The sequence below is a fragment of the Cavenderia fasciculata genome, assembly GCF_000203815.1.
Source record: "Cavenderia fasciculata unplaced genomic scaffold Scf_Dfasci-G-o-80e12.f1-5, whole genome shotgun sequence".
Taxonomy (NCBI): Eukaryota; Evosea; class Eumycetozoa; order Acytosteliales; family Cavenderiaceae; genus Cavenderia; species Cavenderia fasciculata.
Window position 1 is genome coordinate 1,337,165 of NW_004457735.1, and position 27,208 is coordinate 1,364,372.

The 27,208-nt window shown below is 32.9% G+C and overlaps 9 protein-coding genes across 9 annotated transcripts; 8 read left to right on the top strand and 1 right to left on the bottom strand.

Annotated features, from left to right (window-relative positions):
• Positions 1-318: 318 nt before the first annotated feature.
• On the top strand, positions 319-8,848 carry rrpA (RNA-directed RNA polymerase; the record flags this gene model as incomplete). The annotated part of the gene is made up of 9 exons (XM_004361017.1): positions 319-397; positions 499-993; positions 1,051-1,456; positions 1,528-2,220; positions 2,287-2,520; positions 2,613-3,767; positions 3,841-5,044; positions 5,119-6,204; positions 6,263-8,848. 9 exons carry the CDS (start codon positions 319-321, stop codon positions 8,846-8,848), a joined length of 7,938 nt encoding a protein of 2,645 aa, XP_004361074.1.
• A 1,802-nt stretch (positions 8,849-10,650) lies between these two features.
• rasZ (Ras GTPase) lies at positions 10,651-11,831 on the top strand (the record flags this gene model as incomplete). Its single annotated transcript, XM_004361018.1, has 2 exons — positions 10,651-11,366; positions 11,798-11,831. 2 exons carry the CDS (start codon positions 10,651-10,653, stop codon positions 11,829-11,831), a joined length of 750 nt encoding a protein of 249 aa, XP_004361075.1.
• A 408-nt stretch (positions 11,832-12,239) lies between these two features.
• On the top strand, positions 12,240-13,341 carry DFA_05357 (uncharacterized protein; the record flags this gene model as incomplete). Its single annotated transcript, XM_004361019.1, has 2 exons — positions 12,240-12,497; positions 12,580-13,341. The coding sequence occupies 2 exons, from the start codon at positions 12,240-12,242 to the stop codon at positions 13,339-13,341; spliced, it is 1,020 nt and encodes a 339-aa protein (XP_004361076.1).
• Positions 13,342-13,669: 328 nt separating this feature from the next.
• DFA_05358 (uncharacterized protein) lies at positions 13,670-16,254 on the top strand (the record flags this gene model as incomplete). Its single annotated transcript, XM_004361020.1, has 4 exons — positions 13,670-14,032; positions 14,116-14,607; positions 14,680-15,555; positions 15,721-16,254. 4 exons carry the CDS (start codon positions 13,670-13,672, stop codon positions 16,252-16,254), a joined length of 2,265 nt encoding a protein of 754 aa, XP_004361077.1.
• Positions 16,255-16,569: 315 nt separating this feature from the next.
• DFA_05359 (uncharacterized protein) lies at positions 16,570-18,068 on the top strand (the record flags this gene model as incomplete). Its single annotated transcript, XM_004361021.1, has 2 exons — positions 16,570-16,923; positions 17,019-18,068. The coding sequence occupies 2 exons, from the start codon at positions 16,570-16,572 to the stop codon at positions 18,066-18,068; spliced, it is 1,404 nt and encodes a 467-aa protein (XP_004361078.1).
• A 250-nt stretch (positions 18,069-18,318) lies between these two features.
• rfc5 (replication factor C subunit) lies at positions 18,319-19,725 on the bottom strand (the record flags this gene model as incomplete). Its single annotated transcript, XM_004361022.1, has 4 exons — positions 18,319-18,530; positions 18,632-19,179; positions 19,263-19,476; positions 19,593-19,725. 4 exons carry the CDS (start codon positions 19,723-19,725, stop codon positions 18,319-18,321), a joined length of 1,107 nt encoding a protein of 368 aa, XP_004361079.1.
• Positions 19,726-20,115: 390 nt separating this feature from the next.
• On the top strand, positions 20,116-22,430 carry pigB (putative transmembrane protein; the record flags this gene model as incomplete). Its single annotated transcript, XM_004361023.1, has 6 exons — positions 20,116-20,202; positions 20,288-20,392; positions 20,480-20,601; positions 20,677-21,015; positions 21,092-21,944; positions 22,401-22,430. The coding sequence occupies 6 exons, from the start codon at positions 20,116-20,118 to the stop codon at positions 22,428-22,430; spliced, it is 1,536 nt and encodes a 511-aa protein (XP_004361080.1).
• A 98-nt stretch (positions 22,431-22,528) lies between these two features.
• Positions 22,529-23,281, top strand: DFA_05362 (uncharacterized protein; the record flags this gene model as incomplete). Its single annotated transcript, XM_004361024.1, has 1 exon — positions 22,529-23,281. One exon carries the CDS (start codon positions 22,529-22,531, stop codon positions 23,279-23,281), a length of 753 nt encoding a protein of 250 aa, XP_004361081.1.
• A 752-nt stretch (positions 23,282-24,033) lies between these two features.
• Positions 24,034-27,135, top strand: DFA_05363 (uncharacterized protein; the record flags this gene model as incomplete). Its single annotated transcript, XM_004361025.1, has 4 exons — positions 24,034-24,363; positions 24,469-24,557; positions 24,637-24,755; positions 24,854-27,135. The coding sequence occupies 4 exons, from the start codon at positions 24,034-24,036 to the stop codon at positions 27,133-27,135; spliced, it is 2,820 nt and encodes a 939-aa protein (XP_004361082.1).
• Positions 27,136-27,208: the final 73 nt, after the last annotated feature.

Sequence of the window (27,208 nt, forward strand, 5' to 3'; positions counted from 1 at the left end):
TGATTATTGGGTTTAATTTTGGTTAGTGCCTTTTCTTATTGTCTATCCCTCTCTCTCTCTCTCTACCACAGTCACTAATACCATAACATTCTTGTGAACATATATTATACTCATAGTATCACTCACTACTTTAACTTTAGCTTTAGTAAGAGATAATAGTTGTATAAGAGATTAAAGATAAATATAATTATTAATAGATACATAATAGATAAATTGAGGGAGAGAGAGTAATAATACTTTTAATTAAAAGTAATTTGCAAGACTACTACTACTAAGGGTTGTTGATTTAGGACCTATCTATCACAACCCAACTCAAAGATGAACATACAAAACTCTGCATTTTGTAGAAGTTGCAAAAAAGCTTTGTTTAGTCACCAAGAATTATTCTTTTATAGAGGTATTGTAATTGTATAATATAAATATAGATATATATATATATATATAATATGTAGATACATTACTCATTTATTTATTTATTTATTAATTTATTAATTTTAGATATAAATGGTGGACTTCATTTAGTGATTGCAAATGAAGATAAAAGAGACAAAGTTTGGTACACTGGAGATAATCCATCAGACAAGAATAGAAACAAGACACCGTACAAGGTACATTGCTTGGGTTGTAAAAAGGCTATTGGTAATCATGTCAATCAGTTTTTGGACCATTTGCCATACGTACTGACACTGGATAGTGAAGAGGTAGCCTTGACACACGAACATCTTGCCATCAAGTTTTCTAAACAAAAGAAATGGAAAGAGGTTCAAGGACGTGTAGGAAACTTAATTCCAGAGTACTCATCAGCCACTCTACCTGGAGCACCAAAGATAAAGTCATCAAACAAACCATACAAACCAACTGAATTGCCAAGGGATGAAGAACACTTTGAGGAAATCTGTCAAACTGTACAACTGGTCTTTAAACCATATGACTATCAATGGGAGTCAACAAGGCAATCAGTACCAAAAAATACTATTGTCGTCTTACCAACAGGTATATATATATATCAAACCTAATCAATTCAAATCAACTAATCTTTTTTTCTCAAAGGTAAAGGAAAGACTAAAATAGCAGTAATGGTAATGAAAATTCTTTATCAACTAAATAACTTGAAACAAGAAGAAAAGGAAACCTATCAAAAAAGAATGATTCTATTTTTGACCAACAAAATTCCATTGGCTGAACAACAGGCCAAAGCCATCAAACAAGATTGTCCAGATTTAAAGATACATCTGAGAACTGGAGAAGGTGAGAGTGGTAACATTATGGAGGATCGTCAATATGATGTTATCGTATGTACAGCAGACATTATTAGAAATTGGATTGGATACAATATGGCATCGATGAAAGATTTCTATCTTGTCATTTATGATGAGTGCCATCATGCAACTGGTGAACATGTATTTGTTAAATTGGCAGAAGAAATTAAAAAGCTTGATAGAGAATTTCAACCAAGGTTTAGTTAAAAAAAAAAAAAAAAAGATATCTTTTTGTATTTTTTAATATTAATTTATATTTATTATTTAGAATATTGGGATTGACAGCATCACCAAGTACAGGTGGTAAAGATACAAGTCAAATAATGAAAAATATTGATGCTTTGGAAAGAAATATTGGATCGACTATTTTTAGACCAAAGTCTTTACCAATGGAGAATCCATTAGAGATGGAAAGTATAGTGTATCAATTTACAAGACAGGAAATTGGTACTCGTAAAGAAATTGATAGTGTTTTGGCAGAAGCTACCAAACGGTTGTGTGACGAGTTAAAATTTACCGATCCAAACCTACGATACAATGATCAAAACTATACATCATTCTATCAGGGGTTAAAGAAATTAGATGACTATCACAGAGACCAAAACCCACCTCGCATGACAAGTGTTCCAAGTGGTTTGCTCTACAAATTATTCAATTTAATTGGTATTTTACAAGTACAAGGTATCCAAGCTGTACTTACTAGTATTGTAGAGGATTTGCAAATGGATGAACTAGATAGTTATTACACTAGTGCCTACATGTATTATATGAAGAAAATACAAAAAGGAGTCTTGGATCAATTTGTTGGAACAAATCCACCACTTTACTCATCAAAGTACAAAGCTCTAAGAGACTACATCAATAACTTTATTGAAAAATCCGTTGCAAATGATACCATTTCAGATGTTCGTGGAATTGTTTTTGTTAAAACTCGTCAAGGTTGTTCCGATTTAATTAAATTGTAATGTATATTATAATAATAATAGATTTAATTATATGTTTATTTTCTATTTTATTTAATTTTTAGACTTAAAAAGGAACCTGTAAATTTACATATTAAATCAAAATTATTTGTTGGACATACTGGTGAAGATGGTATGTCTACTGAAAAACAAAATAGAATCATGGAGAGTTTTAGAAAAGGTGATTGTAAATTCCTTGTTGCTACAAGTGTACTTGAAGAAGGTATTGATGTTCAACAATGTAATATGGTCATTAGTTTTGATCCAGATTTAAATTTAAGAAATATGATTCAAAGAAGGTAAATTAAAAAGAAATCAAAAAAGTTGATCCCCTAACTTTTGGTAGATACTAATGTTTATTATTATTATTATTATTCATTTTTTATTTTAGAGGAAGGGCAAGAAGTAAAGATGGTAAATTTGCATACTTGATTAAAGAAGGTGAAACAGATGAAATTAAATCATTGGAGAAAAACGAAATTCTTATGGCCAAGATTATTTTGGAGTATATGGATGTAAGAAAATCGGAATATGAAAACTCGATCAAACAATACAAGTTTATCGATGGATCTTATTCTCTAGATAGAGCTCACCACTCTTTGGTTTTATCTTTCTATCATTACGATGAAGACCTTTTACAGGAACGATTAAAGAGTTTGGAACCAAAATCAATTGAAGAAGTGTATTCGAAAAAAGAAAAGAGAAGATACTTGAATCAATACTTGTTGGTTGGTATGGAAACCAACACCCAATCATTTGAAGATCTATTCAAATCGGTTGCATTGGCGCCATCAGAGCAAGACCCATCTTCAGATGTTGCATCAAACAACCCTTGCTATTTCTGGGGTGCGGCAGTAAACATTCATGAAAAGCACTCGATCAGTGGATCCGACAAGACAGATAGTTACTTTAGTCGTGCCAATATCAAGGTTGGCAACTTTTCAACGCCAACATGTTTTGTTCCCTCCAAAGAGTACCCATACTCTAGTTTCAAAGTTGATCCTACCCAAAGAAAGGTCACTATCGGAACAAAGGATCCAATGCTCACAATTGGGACTATCTATCATGAAATCTACTTTGAAGATTTGGATGACTTTTTGTTGTACGATGTTATTAAAAAAGTATTTTATATCATCCTCAAAAGACCACCTAAATTCATAGCCAAGACTATAGATGATGCTGACCCGATGAATCTCTTCGAACAATTCTACGTTGATTGGAATGGACCTGCAAGAGTTTCCTACAGATACATGTTGCCAACAGACTATGTGGAAATTGGCGCACTTAAAGATTGTTATGCATATCAAATCGAATTCATAGAAGAGTTGGACATTGAAGACATGTATTATGGTTGGGAAGAGGAACAACCAACTGATACCATTCCATTTGAAAAATTGATTTCTAGAAAGTTAAAATCTACCTTTTTATATTATTGTTCAATTTTGGAAGATGATACACATCAAGATGATGATGGATCACATCATTTATCCGATTTACGAAAACCTCTATCTCAAGATCATTATTATTTATTAAATGTTTTAAAATCGTAAGAGGAAAAAAAAAAGACAATCATCAATATAATATACTATATACTAATTACCTCTCTTTCTCTCTTTTAGGAATAAGGAATTTGGTAAAACATTGATAGATTCAAAGTTTTATGAAAATATGGATTTGGTTAAAGGAAAAGAGAATAGATATGAATATTTGATGAGAGCAATTGATTCAGCTCCATTTGACAATAGATTCTATCAAATTGATAGAATTGGAAAGGTTAATTTGAATTCGCCATTGGATAGTCTACAAGCAACTCGCGAAAACTATGCATTGATCAAAAATGTATATATCACACCTACTCGAACTCTATTCCAAAAACCATCAATGTACCAACTCAATCGTGCTCTTAGAAGATATGGTGCCGATAATTTCCTGCTCGTTCATTTTGTCGAAGAGAATCTTGATGAAAAGGTCGAATATTCCAAGTTTCAAACTAAAAGCATCGAAAACATTCTATTAGAAGGTATAATGATTGAAGGAATTGGAAGATTCCATTATATTGGTAATAGTGCCAGTCAAGCAAGAAGCTCTAGTTGTTGGTTTACAAATAATAGAAATGATATTGACACGATTAGAAATCAATTGGTTGATCTTTCAATCAACACTGGTATTGCCAACCCTAGAAAATACCTACGTTCGCTAGGTCTGGTATTCTCTGGTACAACACCTTCTATCATTATACCCAACAACCAATACAACGAAAACCTAGATGATGTAAGGAATGATGAAGCTATATTTACAGAAGGTATTGGTTTTATTGGAAAGAATTTGGCCAACAAAATCAATGCTGAAAATAGTTTCCCGCTTGGAACATCTTCTTATCAAATCCGTATTGGTGGAAACAAGGGTGTCGTATCAGTACATCACTCTATCGAAAACGGAATCTATCTTCGAAATAGTATGAAAAAGTTCAATACCAACAACAGCGAGATGAACAGAACACTCGAAATCATCTCTATTGCATCTAAAAAGAATTGTACACTCAATCGACAAATCATCAATCTCTTTGGTGGTTTGGGTGTACCCGACAGATTATTCTTAATGTTGGTAATGGAATGTTTAGAGAAATTAGCTCTCATCCTCCAAGATTCATCGATGGCTAGATCAGAATTAAAGAATATAGATTTCTTTAATCAATCTGAACCTACTGAGAAGGAGTTATTATACGATCCCCTCATTCGTCGTATATTACATACTCTTTACAAAAAACAATTAACCAAATATTTGGATTTTTGTTTTATTCCAATCAAAAATGCTAGAACTCTTGTATGTGTAAACTCGAAAATTAATATTCATAATTTAATTTATTAATTTAATTTTTATTTATTATTTATTTTTAGCTTGGAGTAATAGATGAAACTGGAACATTGGAGGAAAACCAAGTATTTGTTAGAATCACAGCAGATAATAATGAAATTATAGTGATTCAAAGTAATGTTGCAGTTGTAAAGAATCCTTGTCTTCATCCAGGTGATGTACAACTTGCAATGGGTGTTGATAATCAACTACTACATCATATGCTAGATGTAGTTGTTTTCTCTCAAAAAGGAACCATTCCACTCTTTTCCAAATGTTCTGGTTCCGATCTCGATGGTGATCGTTATTTTGTCTGTTTTGACACGGATATGGTCAATACTATCGTACAACACAAAGATTTTTGCAATTTGCCATCAAAATCTGATTCTACTGTCAAGGAAATCAACAAAGATACAGTGATTCAACAATTTATCGAGAATACTCAAAAGGGAAGATTAGGACAAATCGCACTCAGCCATCTTGCCATCTCTGACTACAAGTCACCAACCGACGATCTAGCCATTGAACTTGCAATAGAGCATTTCAAAGAAGTTGATTTTGTAAAGACCAATATTCATGGTACCGTCCCCGAACAAGCTCTAGAGCTTACAAATTATGGCAGAAGGTATCCAATGTTTATGAAAGCATCGGTTGGTGCCAACAAAGAATTTTCAGAGTCGACCAAAGTTCTTGGTAAGATCTACAATCAATGTAGTTCTCTTGTTAGTGTAGCTCAATATCTTCCAGACTCTAGAGTCGACGAATCAATCTTGGTCAGCGGATATGAAGACTATGTAGAGGATGCAAGACACCAATTTAAAAACTACAAAAAGGAAATTAGATACCTAAGATCAAAGTATAATATTGAAAAGGAAGAGGATATTATCAGTAGTTATATGGACAATTCGATGAGTGGATCATCATACTCAAAGAATATAGTAGAGGATGCATACAATCAATTCTCAGTCCTAGCAGTACATTATAGAGATCTATTCCTCTTACCATTTAAATCAAAGGAAAGTGGTGGTGGTGTTTCAGATGAAGATATCGTCATCAAATATAGACAAGAAATTGATAAAAAGGTTTCAGCATGGTATTTTGTTTCTTATGGTGATGATAAACTTGAAAAGGTAAATATAATATTAAATAATTATTTAAAATATTGTTACTAATCTCTTTTATTTTTAGGTATTAAGTTTTTATTGGATTGTAAAAAGATATATTAATTTAAATAGTGAAAGATATCAAGTAGATAGAAATCTATTATCAAAAGATATTATTTCAAATGTTTTAAAGAATCAATGTGAACTGTTTTCATCGTTTGCAACAAGATGTCAAATATTGAAAAGTGTGATTAGTGGATTGAAAAAGTATTGTCCAGAATACTTTTCCGAAGCCAATCTATTGCTTTATGGAAGTTCATCATTTTTCCTTCATTCTCCAACTCAATCTGATATCGATATCTATTTGTACACCAATCATGGCAGTGCTCTAACAAATGATGATATATTTAAAAAGGTTGAACTCGTCCTTAGATCAAATGATATCGATGTTGAACACATTGAATACATTGAAAAGACGGCAGTTCCTATTGTCACTTTTACAAGCAATGGTATATCTTGTGACATTTCACTCGATTCTAATGGATTTGATAAAACAAATTATGTTTGTTCTTATATTGACAAGTATCCATTCCTCTATCCATTCCTTTATACTGTGGTGTCGTGGGGTAGAGAAACTGGACTGTTGATACATCAAGTAACCGACATCAAAACAAGAAACCTAAAGACTTGGGCATTGGTTTGGATGGTCATAGAGTATTGCCTCAAAAAAAATATCATTCAAAAGATGGAACCTGTTTTCTACACGAATGACTCCCCCTTTTCAAAATTAGAATGGTGGACCAATATCTTTAGAATAATTAGTAACGACGTAGACAATAGTATTGAACAAGTCATTGGAAAGTATGTATTGGACTTTTTCAAATTCTACACCAAAGAGCTCAGTTTTGGTTATTTCAACGCTACTCAATACAAGTTGGTATGTCCTTTGGATCGTGTTGATTTACCATCTCTGTTACTCGAGCCTGTTTATCCCAACTATCACTTTTTACAAGAAACCTTCCAACTTGCATTCCACTCGCTTTCGTCCAAGGGTGGAAGTATCACAGAGTTTTTCAAACACTGTCACAACAAAAACTCTAAAGTGATTTATCTCGATCGTCTGTTGGTACACCGACTCAGGGGAGGTGATGACATGTCATTCTTTGAAAACAATTTAAAGGTTAAAACTGGTGCAACCAACGTTGACATTCGTCACATCAAAGGCAATAGATACCAGATGAAGATATCTGGTGATCCAGAATCCATTCAAATGGTCATTGAAGAGGTTGCAAATCTCTCCAACAATATATCAACCACTCCATTCTCATCGACCAAAAAGATTGTTACTGGAGGTGGTACTACTCTTTTAATGGAAGGTTCAGAGACCAATGGCAACACGATTATATTTGTCAATAGTACTAGACGTGTGCATGTTCAACATTTGGGAAAACGACCTTCTTTCCCAATGCTCAAAGTTCCAAATCAGAATATTGGTATTTTGGATGACGCTCACATGGAATACACCAACACTATCTACCGACAACTCGAAAGATTCTATTATTTTGGAGAGGCAGCTGTGCATTGGGGTGATACTCAAGCTCACATTCGATTTGGTCAAATCTACTTTATCAATGTCTCTCATAGTGGTTGTGAAAAGACTCTTGCTGAAACAAGATTGGGTATGTCAAAGGGTAGTAAAGAAACGGTCAAATTTGAATTAAGTGGTAATGTAGTCATCAAACAAGACCACATTAAAAAGGTTAAAGAATCTAAAAAGAAGGATCTTTCAGACTCTGATGGTCAACCAAGTGGACCGATTGTAGACACTGCATCAGTTGCCTTTGTCGATAGAGGAAATGAAGACGAGGAAAAGCAATCAAACAAAACCTCTGAGCCAAAGTCATCATTCTTTACATTTGTCTTGGATTCTGTCAGATCGATGGAAGATCTTTTACTCGGTGAGGGATGGACACTCCGTGACAAACCACATAAATCCCCTCTTGTTATCCACATGACACTCAATACTTTGGACCGTCTCAAGAAAAAGACAGAGTACAAGATTAGAGTATCCAAAGATTTTAAAAAGATTGTCATGCAAAACCCAACCCTTACATGGTTTGGATCGGATCTAAAGTCTAGAAACGATGAACACTTTGACCTTCGTTATTCTATACAATCGAGAAAAGCATACCCCAAGATATTTGTTGGTGACGAGGAAAGTTGCAAAGCAGAATGGATTAAAAAACAACCATACATGGATGCACATCTATTGGGCAAACTGTTAATCACACCAAACCGTGTCAACACTCTTACCAAATACGAAGTCCATCCAGAGATTAAAGAGAATATTGTATTGATCCGAGAACACACAAATAATAGAACCTATGTTCCACCGGCCGGACATCCACTTGCCTACTATAACATCTCTGCCACGCTGACAGAAATTCAAGAATTTGATAAGTCTGGCAAGATCCTAACCAAAAAGACTGAATTGGAATTCTCAATGAACCTTCCAAGACAAGTTGACACTGCCCTCTTTGTAACTCCCTATTGGCAACAAGGTATCGATTTCTTAAATCTTTTAAACAAAAAAAAGGATGACATTGATTCTGATTGTCATGATAACAAACGTCAACATTATGAAGTTGGTAATGATCATTGTTTTAAATAAATTAATTTAAATTAAATAATTAGTGTGTGTAAACTATTTTGGTCTTCAAGAGTTTAATTTTAAAATTGATCTAATTTTAGAGTATGACAATGTCTGTCATCAATCAGATCTATTGATCAATCAATAGATGGATGGTATTGGTAAAATCAATCGATTGATGACATCACAACACATCAATCCAAATTTAATTTATACTTGATGAAACATTTGTTATTTGTAGAGATGACATTTTAAAATCACCTTATGGAGTGATCACAAATGGAACCATGGAACAAATTGAAACCAAAAGGTTCCTCAAAATTTCGCCTCTTGAAACTATAAGAGTATGGAAGAAGGGGATTAAATTGAATTGAAGGACCTTTCCGAGGTCAAAATATTTATAAATAAACTCGACTATGTTCGCACCCCTCTCTACCTTACAACAAACACAAAAAGATAGATATTATAATGGGGCAACAACTTAAGATGGCATTGCCACCCCCCACCTCTCTCATTTTTTTTCTATCGTTGTGTGTGAAGAGCCAATTATTGATAAAGGGGTTGTTCGGCGGAAGTGTACACCTTTTTGATTCCGCCCGTTATGCCGTTCCGCGTAAGATCAATCGGCTTGTTTCTTGGGTAGAGCGAATCTACTCAAACAAACAAAGGCAAATATTAACAGCCCAATGCCATGGCTACACAATCCTTTAAGTAGTCGTCACCATTGTAAAACATAAATAAACAATTAAATATATACATCATTGAAACAAATACAATTACATCAACCTAATCCTAATACAATATTATTACAAAAAGGTAAATCTCCTCTCTCATTCTCTCTCTCTCTCTGTATATTACTGCCACAACCATCATCATATCTATCGCACTAGTACTATCATCAATCCATTGTTTGTTGTTATATACAATGCAATGAAATAATAACAATAATAATTATAATCAAATGATCAATCCTTACGCTTACGCTAAATCACCAATATATAAATATATCTAACACACTACTAATCACTGCTATACATATATATTTATATTCGTAATGACACACACAAGTATACTTTTAGTGTGTGTTTATCTGTCTGTCTGTTTGTCTGTGCTCAAACCATTCTCTCTCTGTTCTTCCTTTTTTTTTCATCCACACACTATTTTTGACTATGCTCTTTTCAGTGTGACAATTTCAGATAAAAAAACTAGCTGAAGATTTTTGTCGGCCAATTTTATATAATGTGAGATGTTTTATGTGACATCTATAAAAGGGGTGACGGATCAACCCAATAAACATCAATCATTCTCTCGTTTAACATCAAGACAAACAACCAACAAATAATAACCACACACCTATACAAACACACACACACAATCAATCAACTAACCAACCAACCACAAAAATCTTATTCCCTCTGTCTAATTAATTAAACCAAACCCATCGTACAAGATACCCAAAACAAAAAAAACCCAACAACAAATCATATATAAAGTAATTATTTTTTTTTTTACACAATATACACCAATACCATCCACCCATACATACATACATACATATATACATATATATACATATATTTTAAACATCATCATATACATACATACAAATTAATCAATCGATCATCCACAAAAGCACCATCAAATCAACCATACTGACTTTTTTTTTTTTTCAATAATTTTGTTTCTTTCTTCTCCTCCTGTTTCCTGATCACTAATTAATTCATTTAAATTAGACAATATATATATATTCCCTTTATAGAAATTACCAACAACAATAATAATAATTAATAATTAATAATTAATAATCAATTTAAAATAGAAAAATGAGCAATTCAAACAAATCAAATAATAATAATAACGGAACTAATAGCAGCAATGGAGCTCAACGTAGTAATACATTGAAAATATCGGTATTGGGTGATGGTGGTGGTGGCAAGACCTCTATTACCATCCAATTGTGCTCGAATCACTTTGTAGAGTACTATGATCCAACCATCGAAGATAGTTATCGCAAGCAAGTTGTCATTGACGAAGAAGCCTGTATATTGGATATTTTGGATACTGCAGGACAAGAAGAATTGACAGCCATGCGTGATCAATGGATTCGTAGTTGTGAAGGTTTTATCATTGTCTATTCCATCACCAGTCGTAGTAGTTTTGATCAAGTCACCCTATTCAAAGAGCAAATCAATCGTGTCCTTGACCGCGAATCCGTTCCAATCATGCTTGTAGGTAACAAGTGTGATCTCGAACATCTTCGTGAAGTCAGTACCGAAGAAGGTCGTGATTTGGCCAAGTGTCTTGGTATGTTGTTTATGGAAACATCGGCTCGTACTCGTCTCAACATCGAAGAAGCATTTTATGAATTGGTCAGAGAGATGCGTCGTCGTGAACGTGGTATCAAGGATTCCAAGGACAAGGACAGTAGTGACAAGAAGAGTAAAATCAAGAATATCATCTCTAGCAACGTCCAAAAACTAAACAAGATCAAATCAAAGACCATTCACTCTGTTAAAAATACTTCTTTTTGTAAAACAATGTAAATCAATCATCAAATCCAACAAGTAGTAATCATAATAATAATCAATCAAATAATAATAATAACAACAACAAATTGTAAATAGTAAACCCATCAAGAAACAACCTTTTAAACAAACCGATAAAACAATTTTAATAATTAATAACTTAATAATAATAATTAGTAATAATAGTAAATAATGATAATAATGTAATTGTATATTTAAATAATATTATCTTATATATATAACAAACAACAAACAACAAACAACAAACAAACAACAACTATGTATATTTATGAATAAAAATTCAAACCATCCTTCCAAGCTAGCTGCTGTTTATCGTCACATTAAACGATCAGCAGCTAGAATCTAATTGAAAAGATCTATCTATCTTTTCAAATTTAATAATCAAACCATCATTGTAGCAGTCTTGTATTCTTTATTCTCTTAGTACTCAAATCGATAGATTTATTTCTTTTCTTTAATTTAATAGGGTTGAGAGAGATCAGATAAAAGTATGTTTAAATCACATGATGATCTTCATGAAATGCGCAAACACACAATGAATGATTTCATCACTCAGTGATTGATAATACAATGCATTGTATGCCACCCAACGTATAAAGTTATCTTTCAGAAGTATCTGTATTTGATTATCATCATATCTCTTGTTTTATTTATACATTGCCCCAACTCTTGAAGGAGGATGAGGCAAGCCAAAAATAAAAATGTTATCGAAATGATTTAATTTTTTAACAATGAACAGCACTTGATCCACATGTGTTTATATTCATATCTGTTCTTTGCTTGTTGTTGGCTCAACTACTATAAAATATATTAAACAATGTACAAAAAAAACAGCAGTTGTTTTTATTTGATGTTCTTATAACATAATGACAGAAAGATTAAACATTACGAGAAACAGAACATCAACCACAATACACAACCAAGGATCGACCCAAGCTTGTTGGGCTCATGCTATAGCATCATGCATCAGAGCAGCACAAACCAATAAAATGGACTATGAAGATATTGTACAGCGACTGCTATTAGAAATGGGTTCTACTGAACCACAAAATTCTTTTGGAGTTTTGGAAACTAAGGCCGAGGAATATGGAGTTACCACAGAATACCTCCAATCAGCTGCTGATGTAGGTACTTTAATTCATTAAAACCATTGCTAGTTTTATATTTAGTTATATTTAATTATAATTAATTAATTATTAATAATAGGTACAAAACTCAATTGATGCTTCATATCGAAAAGAAAATGACGGCCCAACTGGCATTCTTCTAAAGATGACCTTGAGAAAGAGCCAGTGGAGTTATATTGGAGGTCAAAGTTTTAAAAAAAGGTCAAAAATCATATGGAGCGATTTATTATCCAATGCAGGCTCTGCTGGTCCTGGCAATCCAGACTTGGGCCATAGTTTGAGTGTTACAGGTTATGCCACCCAAGGGAGTAATTTTTATTTGGTTTGTAAGAGTTCCTGGGGTGGTACAAAAGAATTCTTATTGGATACCTCAACACTTTCCAACAAAGCAAGATACCTAGAGATCAAAAGCATACCCTCTCACAATAAGCTTGCAACAACAGAATTATCCACATTTGATGTGGAAGCTCCATCTCTGCAGCCCCCATTCAGAACAGAGTACTCATCGTCCTTGCCTCCAAAATTAACAGAGGTCTCTTCTGTGGTGCTTGGATTCTCTATTTTGATTCATGTCTGTTGGATTATTTTATCTGGAGAATCTCATGTGCTTTTATCAATTCTCATTGTTGCAGCACTTATTTGCCTGGCGCTCCTCGCAAAAGAGATCAAGATACAATCGAAAGGGATCCAAAGAAGAATGTACGGTTTCTTACTGGATTATTTCGCAATGCTTCTATGTTTAGTATTTTTCATATTCGATCTATACCAAGCAAGAGCTGCAGCCAATCCAAAACCTTCGAATCCTATAGCATATGGGAGAAAGTCAGACTATGCTGTTTGAAATGATTGCAAAACCAATAAACTATTATAATGGATGGAATTAAACAATATCTTTGAAAACAACACTCGAAATCGATCCCAAATGATTAAACATGTAATAATTTATCTTTATTGTAACCTTTCACCCCCATTTTCATTCTATTAATATTTGTTGTTATTTAATATATATAAATAATATTAAACTATATTTATCGTTGTTCTTTGAAACAGATTGTTCCCAATGATTTTCTTTTTTTTTTGTGAAGATCGACCAACAAATATTTTTAGAAAAAGGTATAGTTTAGTCCTTCATTCTATCTCTATATCTCTATATATATATTATACATACAATGTCAACAGAGATATTTAGATTAATATCACCACTTTTGGATGATGTATCAAAGGAGAGATTGAATCAATTGATTGCATCATCATCAGTACATGATAAAGGTCAAGATGAAGAAGAGATAATATCAACAGCAGACGACAAAGATAGTAGCAACAACAACAATGCAGAAGATTTCTATAATACCATCTATGAATTATTGTCTGATGAAAAGGGAACCATCAGAAAATCATATGATGATATTCTATGGGAGTTTGTCAATGAACTCATCAGAGCTCTCGATTCATCATTGCCAAACTCTGCATTATCCTATGTTAATTGGCAACTTGAAATTACTAATAGTAAGATTTGTCAATCAATTTTAAAGGTAAATATAGATATAGATAAATAAATAAATAAAGAGAGATATATACATGTTACTAATTAATCTTCAATTGTTTTGTTATGTAGATATTAAATTGGATATCATTAAATGCAAGTCCAAGAGAATTCTTATTGATCTTACAAGAGATGGAATCATCTTCATTCTTTAATATATCATTTTGTACAAGATTGATATTGATTGGTTTGGTTAAAGAGGCATTAAAGAGAATTGACAAGGAGAAGAGATTCAGTTTCCTCGAATCACTCTTACCAAACATCTTATCAACTTTAAACAATGATGTCATTGTTGAACAACAACAAAAATTACAACATGCAAAAGAAAAAAAGAAAGCAGTAGTAGACGAAGAAGATGATGAAGATGAAGATGATGACAAAGATGAAGACGATGATGATGATGATGAAGAAGAAGAAGAAGACGATAGATCAGTAAAGATCATTGGACAAGGGGAAGAAGAACAACTACAACAGAAAAACACCGAATTTGATACTAGATGGGAATATCCACTAGCTTGTATTATAGATTTTATTTCAACCTTTATTTCTGATCTTAATATTCAAGTATGTAGAAACTAAAATATAATATAATATTATTGAAAATGTTTAATTAATTGTTTCTTTTTATTTATTTAGGTTCCAATTGAAAATAATAATAGTAATGATAAAATGACCGATGTAATTAAACAACAACATTTATTCTTGAATGCTATATTCCAAATTATGGCACAAAGTTCAGTTATGAATACACCACAACCCTTAAACTATAAGGGTGTATCTCTCATCAATGTTATTGGCGAGATGTTGATGGGATTGGGTGTGTCATGGAACTATGTCTTGACAACCGACCCTAGATTACGTGCTAAACAAAGAGACATTGAATTGGAAGATATGTTTCTCGAACAAGGTTTGGAAGATGATGATTTGGTATCTGAAGGTGAAGAGGAAGATGACTCTTCGACGACGGTCATTAAAAAATCACAACCTGCACAAAAGACTAGTGCAGTCGACGAAGATGACGATGAAGATGATGATGACGAAGAAACAACATCATACGAAGTGATTTATGATTTAGATCTACCATACAGTGGTATTGGATATTACTTTTACAGTCTTCTTCTCCGTCCATCAACTGTATCTACAACCTTTTTAACTGGTAGTACTGCTGGCGGTGACACTACTCCACAACAACAACAACCACAACACTCACGTCTCCCATCACCTCTTTCACCCATGAGTATGCTCTTGTCCAACCTTCCCTACCTCACTTCACTTTTACAAGAATCCACCAACTACAAATCTGGATTCAAGGCAATTCAAATCATTTCTTTCCTTCAAAAGCGTATCAAACCATCTTCCATCTCTGTACCATTAGATTATCTTGTGTCGAGTAATGCAAGTAAGGAGTCATCATCATCATCATTTGCAACATGGATGGTAGATGAATCACCAGTGATGGTTGAACCAGCATTTCACTTTTTACAACTAGTTCAATGCACGATTGCATTTATGGTACGTTGTCCAGTTGAAAAGATGCGATCGTTTGCATTCCAAACATTGTCGCAGTTTGTCAATGTGTTGGATGCACCAACTCGATTCAACTTGATGTCGCACTTGATACAAACCTGTGCATTCCCTTCGTTTACAGGGTTACTCGTTCACTTGCTCAAATCACAGATTGATAATGCTTGGGGTGGCAACACGACCAATTCCATCACCAACAATGCCAGTCAAAGCAGTAGCCACATTACCGATGATGACAAGGCATACTTTTTGTCGCCCAAGGTGTTGGACATCCTCTCTATCCCACTCAACCTCTCTACTTGCTCCAACGGTACTGCCATACTCGAACGTATGGATGCACTCATGAATGCACTCAATCTCTACCGTTACCTATTGATCCGTGACCAAAAGGATCAAAAGACAGGTGTATGGGCTAGATCAAAGATCATTGGCATCAGAGACCAAGTACTCGATCCTCTTGTCTCCACCCTCGAGAATCTCAAGACACAATACCGTGACAGTGCCAACGGAGACCAAGAATCCCTCAGAAAAGCTCTCAAACAAATTAGTAAACTCGGTGTCGATAAAATGAGTAATCAGGACATTCAACAAGCTTCTCAAATGGTCATCAATCAAATTGATATGGTCATTGATATTGTTCAAAGAATTAAAGAATTACAAAAAACTTTAGATAAAGATGATAATTAACAAAAAAACAACAACAAAACAAAGAAAAACAAACCAATCAAACAAACCCGAGAGATAGATAGAAAGATGGAAATAATAATCAATAATAATAAATAATAAATAATAAATCAAATACATGTATTTTTAACGAATAATCCAAAGTACTACTGTCCATGGGAACAGGAAAATTTTTGAAAAATAAAGATTTTTTGATGAGCTTGATGTTTGATTGAATTTTGAGGTCGGATACAAACCATCAAAATTTAATTAAAAGTTTTAGTTGTAGTTTAAAGAAAGAAAGAAAAGAGATATTAATATAGATATAGAGGTAGGAGAATGTCAGCACAAATCTACCAAGTACCAGTAGTTTGTAATGGATTAAGAGAACCAGAATCGATTGCACAAATTGTAGATGCATTAGATAAATTAGACAAGGTGTTTAACGATGTCTATACAACCATCAACAGTAGAATACAAAGAGAAAGAGGTAGAATGGAGAGTGTAACGGGTCGTCTAAACAACGTACAATACCGTGTCAATCAAGTGGTTGGTAGTAAGAGTGCAATCACTGTATTCAGCTCTGCCAGATACCCAACTGAAAAGAAATGGCCCGATTACTCTCCATTACATGCTGATAAATCAAAAGCACCATTTAAACCATCACATTATCATTTACATGGCATTCCATTTGTAACTATCAAATATATATATATATATATATACATATGATATTTCTTTTTTAACTTACTTATATAAATTATTTATTACCTTTTACCTTTTTGTAGAAAAGAAATGATGATAATTATTTAGAGGTAAATGATTTGGTATTTATTGAAAAGAGTATTGATTCGGCTGGAAGAGAGATTTTGGCGACTGAAGGATTGGGACATTTGCCAGGACACATTCCAAGTGTCTCTAATCTATTGTTGTTTAATACACAAGAGAACCCGTACAAGAAATACACCAATACATTGGATAATCTACAAGGTGTGCAATCTGATGCTGTGCCACAAGTGCGTACCGACTCTAAAAAGAAAAAGTTGCAAGCTGCTCCAGTCACTGTCGAGAAGGGAGACGTTTTGCCTGCTATGGAAGGTACCAATGTTAATTACAAGACGGTTATTAATCCCGCTGAACTTCCTACATATGATTTCCCAAGTGCACTTCCTCTAAGAGGTGTAGCTGAGAATATTGGTTGGGTAGTTGACAATTTATCAACTATTGCCCCCTCCAATCAAGTTAGTGCAGCTCTCCCTATTTTTGATGGTCAACAACCAAGTGCTGATAATTATACTGAACCAGTTGCAGCAACACAATCTGTTGCAGTACAACAACCACAACAACCAACACAACAGATTGCACAACAATCACAACAACAGAGTAATATGGGAATGGGTATGATGGCACCTCAACAACCTGTTACCACAAACCAACAGCCACCTATTTACACCAATCATACTACCACACCAATACAACCCAATATACCAACATCTATACCAGCCACACTTGTTCATGGTGGTGACGATGATGACGACGATGACAATGACGAGCAAACTTCAAATGGATCACCCATTGGAAATCTTTTAGCCGATATTAGAAAAGGTCACAAAAACAGACTCAAAAAGGTAGAGGTCAAGGGTGGTGGTGACGATGATGAAGATCAAGATGAAGATGACAAACCTCCTCCAAAAAAGGGTGGAGGTGATGTAATGTCTGATCTCTTCTTGGCACTTTCTCGTCGTCGTTCCAGTATTGCTGCAACCAAAAAGAAAGGAAAAAAACAAGTATCTGATAGTGAAGGTTCAGATGATGATAATGAAGATTGGAAGGTCTAAAAAAAAAAAAGAAAGGATAAAGAGATAGAGAGAGAAAGAATATATGTATAGTTTTGTTATTATTTTTGTGTGTATTTATATGTATTTAATATATTTTTTAAAAATAAATCAAATAAAAGAACCAATGATCAATTGATGGAAAAGATAATATATTATTATTATCTCTTTTTATTATTATTATTATTATTATTATTATTATTTTAGATAAGTAATGGTATGGTGGTCGTAGTAATTATATATATTTGTTTGATTACCTGGCTGATTGGAAAGCACCAACAAAATAACCAAGTTGTAATTTTTCAGATGCACCAAATGACAGATTATACTCAATCTCTGCCAACTCTTTAGATATCGATGTAATAGCTCTTTCATCCATATTCCTTGCTTTATGAATCAATACACTAACATCTTTAATAATATCAACTAGTGAAAATCCTTTTTCTTTTTTCATATTTGATAAATCTAAATAAATAATAATAAAAATTAATAATCTTATTCTATCCTATTCTATCCTATGAAATAATAATAATAATAATAATAATAATTATTGTTTTCATAAATACTTTTATAAGCTTCATCAAAATCTTCACCAATACACCATTGTAGAATTTGAACAGTTTCTCTTTTAGATGGTACACCCGCACATCTGTAGATATCGGCATCTGTTATTTGTACACCATCATCACTAGACATGGAAACTGATTGTAAAAGATTTAAACTCTTTCTCATATCACCTTCTGCAAGTAATTCGATCGATGTAATTGCTTCATCTGAAATATTCATTCTAAACATAACATTGGAATGGATGGGCGGGCAGTCAGTATGAGTTTGGAATATATTAATTGGGAGTTTGTCTGTCATAATTATATCATACTTTTCTTGTTCAACGATTTCTTTAATTCTCTTGATTGATTGTGGTTTACCCAATCTACCAAATCTAAATCTAGTACATCTAGATTGAAGAGCAGGAATCAATTTACCAACATAATTACAAATCATACAGAATCTAGTTGTTTTGGTGTAGGTTTCAATGACTCTTCTGAGCGCAGTTTGAGCTGCATTGGTCATTGAATCTGCTTCATCCAATATAATTAATTTAAATTGATTGGTACTGCAAAGTAAAGCAAATAGCAAAGTAGTTAGTTAGGGTTAGATATCATCGAGTATCATTATTATCATAATCATCAATCATACTTGAATATACCCATTGAACCAGCAAATGATTTGATTTGTTCACGAACTACATCGATACCACGATCATCGGATGCATTCAATTCCAATACCATTCTTGAATAGTTATCTCCATATAATTTTCTAGCTACTGCTTGAATGGTCGATGTCTTACCAGTGCCTGGTGGTCCATAGAACAATAAATGAGGTAATGAATTCTTATCGATTAGTTTTGTAACTAAATAATATTTAGATTGCATGTTTGTTAGTTGATACAGTATTTGATGTAGGTGTATTGAGACATAACATATGTAACATCAACATAGTTCATAAACCTCAATCATCATGACATACTCGTATCTATAATATCTTCATGAGAGATTAACTCTTTTAAACTCTTTGGTCTATACTTTTCAACCCATGGTAAACTATCATGTATTCTCTGTTCTTTTGTTTGTTTTCTTAAGTATTCTTCATCCATATCCATATTGTATTGTGTCTATTCTCTTTTTCTATCTATCTTTTAATCAAAACAAATAAATACAAATATATAATACTAAACTAAAAAAAAAGAGAGGGAAGCTAATAATTTTCAAATTGTTGATGTTCATTTCTCAATTTATATGTGTATTATACAATTAATTAAGAATTATAATATTAAAGAAGGATTACGATGATACGATCAATCATTCAATACATTAATAGAATAGATATAGATAGTCACAAGAAAACACTATTACTAGTGTTGATAGTGTACAGATGTATAGATGCATTGCTTGTAAATACATTCTTTGATCCAGACGAGTATTGGCAGAGTCTAGAAGTTGCACATTACTCTGTCTTTGGATACGGTTATCTTACATGGGAATGGAAGGAAATGATTAGAAGTTATCTACATCCAATGATGTTCTCTGCACTCTTTCATCTATTAAAATATCTAAACATTGATTCTACATGGCTTGTTGTATGTTAATGAATGAATGATACAATACATATATATATATATATGTTGTTTTGGATACTCATTCTCTTTCTTTCTCTTCTTTTAGATTATGGCACCAAAGTTATTACAAGGTGTTGCAGCTGCAATTGGTGACTTTTATCTTTACCTTTTATCTAAATCATTGTTTGGAAAGGATACTGCTAAATGGGCTGTAAGTAATCAATCAATCAACCAACATACCATTGTATTAAAAATTTAATTTAATATTTAAATGTATTAAATCTTCTAAACTATATAGTTAACATGTCAATTAATATCATGGTATATGTTTGTTTGTATAGTTAGAACCTATTCAAATTCAATTGAAACTATATTATTTGTTATTTCTTTATATTATTTCCCATTACCTTTGAAACAACAGTATGTTTACATAAACATAACATACACGATATACAAACACATCTTAACCAACTATTATTATTATTACTATTTTAGACCAAGTGAAAAGAATTACAAGATATGGAATAATATTCAAATATCGGTAGTTTTAACTACATTTGCATTTGTTATTCGTCCAACAACTTGTATCATGTGGTTGTATCTTGTTCCATTATACATTGTCAAAAATGTTAGATCAGTCAAATCATTGTTTAAATTTATCATTGTAGACTGCTTTATACCCTTTGCACTGGCATTTGGTATCTCTATTGCCATTGATTACATCTACTATGGCCAAATAACCATCGTTGCATACAACTTTTTATATTTTAACGTTGTAAAGAATATTTCCTCATTTTATGGAACTCATCCATTCCATTGGTTCTTTACTCAAGGGTAAGAAGAGAGAAAGAGAGAGAAACTAAAAGATGAAGGTATTAATTAATTGATTTATTTATTTAATTAATTTTAGATTCCCAACAATAGCATATACGACGCTACCAATATTTATTCTATCATATTATCAATTATACAAAAAGGGTGATACACAAAGACTACATCTTGCCAATGTAGCATGGTTTACCATTTTCTTTTACAGTTTACTTGCACACAAAGAATTTAGATTCATCATGCCAATCTTACCAATTGTTATGATTTACGCTGGTCATTTTATTTCATCTCTACTAAATATAACACAATCAACTAAAAAGGAATCAAAGTCAACTAAAGATGATCATCCATCTACTTCTGCGTCTCAATCAACACCTACAACTAAACCAATTTATATTACATTAATTGGAATATTATTATTATTAAATATTCCAATGATTGTATTCTTTACAACGTTTCATCAACGTAGTCCAATCGATATTATGCATTATATCAATAGTGACATTTCTCCATTGTATCCAGCCAATGGAAATGCCAATGTATCGGTACATCTCCTCATGTCCTGTCATGCCACACCCTTCCAAAGCTATGTCCACAATCCAAGAGTGAATCTAAAGATGTTGGAATGTCCACCACCTATCCATCAACTACACGACGATCACCAGACACAGACACAAACCCAAACACAATCAGTATTATACCAAACTGAAAAGGATATCTTTTATGCAGACCCACGTAAATATCTTACCACGAGATACAATCTTACGCCACCAAAACTATCCAAATTCCAAAAGCCAAACGATCGTCAAACGACTACTACTGACAACAATAACAACAAGGTCATTATAATGGAGATTCCAGATTACTTTATCATCAACGATGACTTGGTTGATCAGTTTTTGAATACAACTGCCATTTCAAAATATTATAAACAGGTATGTACATATATACATATAAATATCTATATATGATGTTACGACGTTGTGATTGATCAAGTGCCGTTAGACTAATCTCTTCTCTATCTCTATCCATTAAGGTTCACCAATTCAAACGATTACTTGATATTACCTCTTCGACGGTTTTCCAAAAATCAACTTAACACAAACAAATAAAAAATCAGAGTGTGCTTTGGTCGCTCTGACCCCAAAAACAAATATTTGTTTTGTTTTTTTTTTTTTTTCAACGTGCTTTATAAACACACTCGTTGACCCAAACTTTTATTAATTAATAATTTTTTTCTACAACTATTAAATTTCGAAAAGAATAACATAGAGAGAGAAAGAAACTAGATATCAATATACACATACATACACATACATATAGCATTATATTTATATAATTACCTCAAAACATTAATATACAGTTAATCATATAGTATATATAATATATAGAAACAAACTGTTGTAATAACAACTAAATAAATCACACCCCCAACAAACAACAAACATATATAAATCAAACAACAATACATACATACATACATACAACCTTTTTTAAATTCATATATATAAATTAAATAATGTTAAAGTTAATGACCAATAATAAGAGAGGACATGATACCATGTCAATGGATACTTCGCCCATCACACCTCCATGTACTCCATTTGATTTCTCTCAACAACAATTACAACAACAACAATTAGAACAACAACATCAACACCAACAACAACAATACCAACAACATCAACAAGAGCAATTTAATCGCTCTATGATATTTTCATCACTAAACAATCAACAACAACAACAACAAAATATCAATAGTAATAATAATGATGCCCATAGAATTAAAAGAGTTAGACAACAAACACAAACATTTGCTCGTAAAGACTATGATTATTTTAACAAGGCAGAGAGTCCAATCAACTCTGTCGTAACCAACCTCTTGTCAAAAGAGATGGAAAAGAAGGAAAAGAAAGATAGCAACGATATGTTTAAATTCAATGGAGGTCAAAATGATCATTTGTTAAAGATGGATAGTAGTTTTGTTCCACAACAACAACAACAACAACAACAAAAGAATAATAGTTTTAGTCTGGGTGGTGAATCATCCTCATCATCATCGTCGTCTGGCGGCGACAAGAAAATATTTTCATTGGAAGAGGTTAGAGTATTGATCAAAAAGGCATTGGAAGAACACGAGGCAAAGCTCAGACAAGAATATGAAACCATTTTACAAGATAAGATGCACGAACAATTCCAATGTTTCACTAGATACAACGAAGATTATCTTTCAAAGCAATTGCGTGAAAGTGATTTTAGTTACATGTCTTAATTTTATTTATTTATTAAATTTATTGGCAAAATCATCACTAAAAATAATCAAAAAAGAAGAACAAGAAATAGCCAATCAATCCATAAATTTAAAGAATATGTCATTCTAGATACCCTCCCCTACTCCCCAATCAACCAATCAAACTAAACCAAACCCTCCCCATCGTAAATAATAATCAAAATATTTTCCAACCAACAACATGTTAATATAGTATATAAATAATAATAATAATCCAATACATAAATCAAATCACCCGATCTCTGTGCAGAATAAATAATAGTAATAATTAAATAATAATAATCATTAAAAATAATAATAATAATCAATATACAACAAACATACCAACCAGATCCAACAAGCCAGCCAGCCAACCAACCATATAACCAATTTTTTTGTAAACCTAAGATCCACTATTCTTAGTTCCCCCCAATATCATAGAATAAACTACCTCCCCCAAATACCATCATCGTGTACACAACATATACACCTAAATCTCACCTCTAAAATATATGATATATATGATATTCAAGATACCTATAATTATTATAGAGTACATACATCAGTTTTTTGAGTTGATTTTTTTTTTATTTTTTTTTTTATTTTTTTGATAGACTTTTGTTCAATGAATGCACATGAAACCAAATGTTTGTCTATTTTAGTTTAGTTTCAACAACAAGTCAGAGACACTGAGAGCAAGCATAGAGATATTTCAACTTCACAATAATCTATAACGATTAAAAGAACAAGAAGAGATGATTGGTGGTGGTAATAGCAGATATTCACCTTCAACGTCTAATTCAGGTGCATTGTATAACAACAATAACAATAATAACAATAACAATGGGAACAATAGTAGTAATAATACCAACAACAATAATGGAGGAATAAATTATAACTACTATATAATGTTATCATTAAACTTTGATTTGGATGATCAAGTGAGCGAGCTTGAATGGATTGTTATAGATGTAGATAAACAATTTGCAATTGAAAAGAGAAATCTATTTGTCTATGATGATAATTCAAATAGTTCACATCATGGTATTCATGATAGAAACTCATTATCAAATACTTTAAATGTTGTAAGTAGTAAAATAATAATAAGATCATATTATGCATCAACTGATCTGCATTGAATCCATTAGATTGATTGACTAATCTCTTCTCTCTCCTATATATATATCAAGTTTAACAACTATGTGTTTTCTACATTTATTATGAATCAAAAATCATTTTGTATTGTATCTGTTAGACCTAATTATATGGTTACTTTGATGTAAGTCGAAAAACAACAAAGAAGAAGAAGAAAAAGAAATAACCGAAACCCTTATTAACAATATTTTTTGATGAATTAGAAATGAAGCATTAATGAAAGGGATTAAACCATTAAGATACTTTTATAATTATATCAATTTATGTGAGGATCTCGGTCTTTACTATGGTATCAATGGATCACTTGAAAGTTTTGGTAAATGTAAGATTATAAATAGTTCAACAACAACAACAACAACAACAACTATCCTTTTTTGATATCTAAATCATTTCATTTTATTATTATTTAATTATTTGTAGCATTGGATATTAATACAACAATGGAACAAGAATTACCATTGGCATCACAGATTGTGTTGAGACTATTAAAACAAGGACATTATTTTACACCGGTCGATAGTTTTTCGACGAGTAATAATGGTGTACCAGTAGCATCAGCAACCGCAGCAGGGATGCAAGGCCAGTATCATATTCCTCCTAATACCTTTTCCATGGGCGATTACTCTCAGATGTTTGGGTCTTCGGCATCGGCCACTACAGCCGCGGCTGGAGGCAATATGATGGGGGGTATGGGAATGGGGGCAATGTTTGGTCCTACCTCTAGCAACGGCAGCAGTGGTAGTAGCGGTACTATGGGCTCGATTCGTTCATTTGGGTTGGGGAATGATTTTGGAGGTGGTTCCACCTCTGGGTTATCAGCAGCCGGGAACAACAACAACTTGGGAATGAGCGGTGGTGTCAACAACAACAACAACATGGGTGTTATGGGTCATATGACCATGGGTGGTATGGGTGGACACAATTTCAACACTTATCAACAACAACAACAACAACATCAACAACATCAACAACAAGTACCAACCTATGGTTATGGAAATATTGGGGTTTACAATAATGGTGGAAATAATAATTATCAATTAGGAGGAGGAAACAATAATAATAATAACAATAACAATCATCTTCATAATAATCAATACAATAATAACAATAATAATAATAATAATAATAATAATCAAATGTCATCACCAACACATCATCCAAATAATATTAATGCATCGGTATTGTTAAGAGGGTTGCCATGGGGAGTTAGCGAAGATGCAGTGCGTGAATTCTTCCAGCCGCTAGACGTTTCTTTCATTGACATCTTTTACAATTCCAATGGCAAGCAAACCGGAGATGCTAGTGTTGAGTTTGCCACCGAGGAGGATGCAAACCTGTCGCTTGATCGTCACAAGCAAATGATGGGAACCAGATACATTGAGGTTATTTCTCGACGCAAGCACCCACCTCCACCACCTCCACCATCCCCTTCACAGTTGCAACTGCAATCATCGTCGGGTCAAAACTCTGGCTCTGCCTCTGGTGGCTCTTCAAATACTACCACTTCTAATGGAAAGGTATTAAAGTTGAGAGGACTACCATTCTCCATCTCTACCATGGACATTAGAAAGTTTTTGAATGGCTATCCCATCAAAAGCAACAACATTCTCATGACGATGAATGATGAAGGTAGATTCAGTGGAGAGGCATATGTAGAGTTCCAAACCTCTGATATTGCTCAAGCTGCCCTTTCAAACCTCCAAAACAAAACAATGATGTCTCGTTACATTGAATTCTTTACTTGTGATAGATTCATTCATTTCCATTCTGATCATCAAAATATAAATAATAATAATCATCAAAATAATAATAATCATCATCACAATTCAAGTTATCATGGTCAACAACAACAACAACATCATCAACAACAATATAATAATCATTCTCAACGTGATAACCATTATAATAATAATAATAATCAAATGAGTCATCATAATAACAATAACAATAATAATAATAATATGATGGGAGGAGGGGATTATTTTAATCAAAACAATAGTAATAATAATAATTACCATCCATATATGGATAATAATAATCACGGAGGTGGAGGATATCACCAAAACAATAACATGGGAGGAAATAATCACAATAGTCACAATAGTCATCATCACGGAGGTCACCATCACAGTGGAGGTAGTAGTAGTGGATCAACCATCAAAAAAACAAAGCCATATGGAAGTAAACCTTATCAAAACAGCAAACAACAACAACCATCAAATGGTGGTGGTGGGGGTGTCGTTGCCAACATTGGAGGAGGTCCACAACACAAGGCCGATACAGTTAAATTGAGAGGTTTGCCATTCACAACCACCGAGAGTGATATATCTACATTCTTTAATGGGTTGGACATTGTGCAGGGAGGAATCAAAATTGTATATCAAAGGGATAGACCAATGGGAATAGCATATGTAACGTTTACAAACTCTGATGACTATCATCAAGCACTCTCTAGAAACAATCAACACTTGGGTCCAAGATACATTGAGGTATTCCCAAGCACCTCTAAAAGTGGTGAAAAAAAGAGAGGAGGTGCAGGAGCAGGAGGAGGTGAACAAACCAGCAGCAGAGACAACCAATCATCAAATGATTCAAACGAAGCAAATGCAATTGCACTTGTCAAATCAATAGGTAACAACACAACATCACCAACAACTACAACAAAAAAAGATGATGAATCAAATGAATCCAACCAACAATAACAACAATCCAGAAGGCTTATTTATTAAATTGAACCATAAAATAAAATTTATATAAATTATTTCAATCAACAAC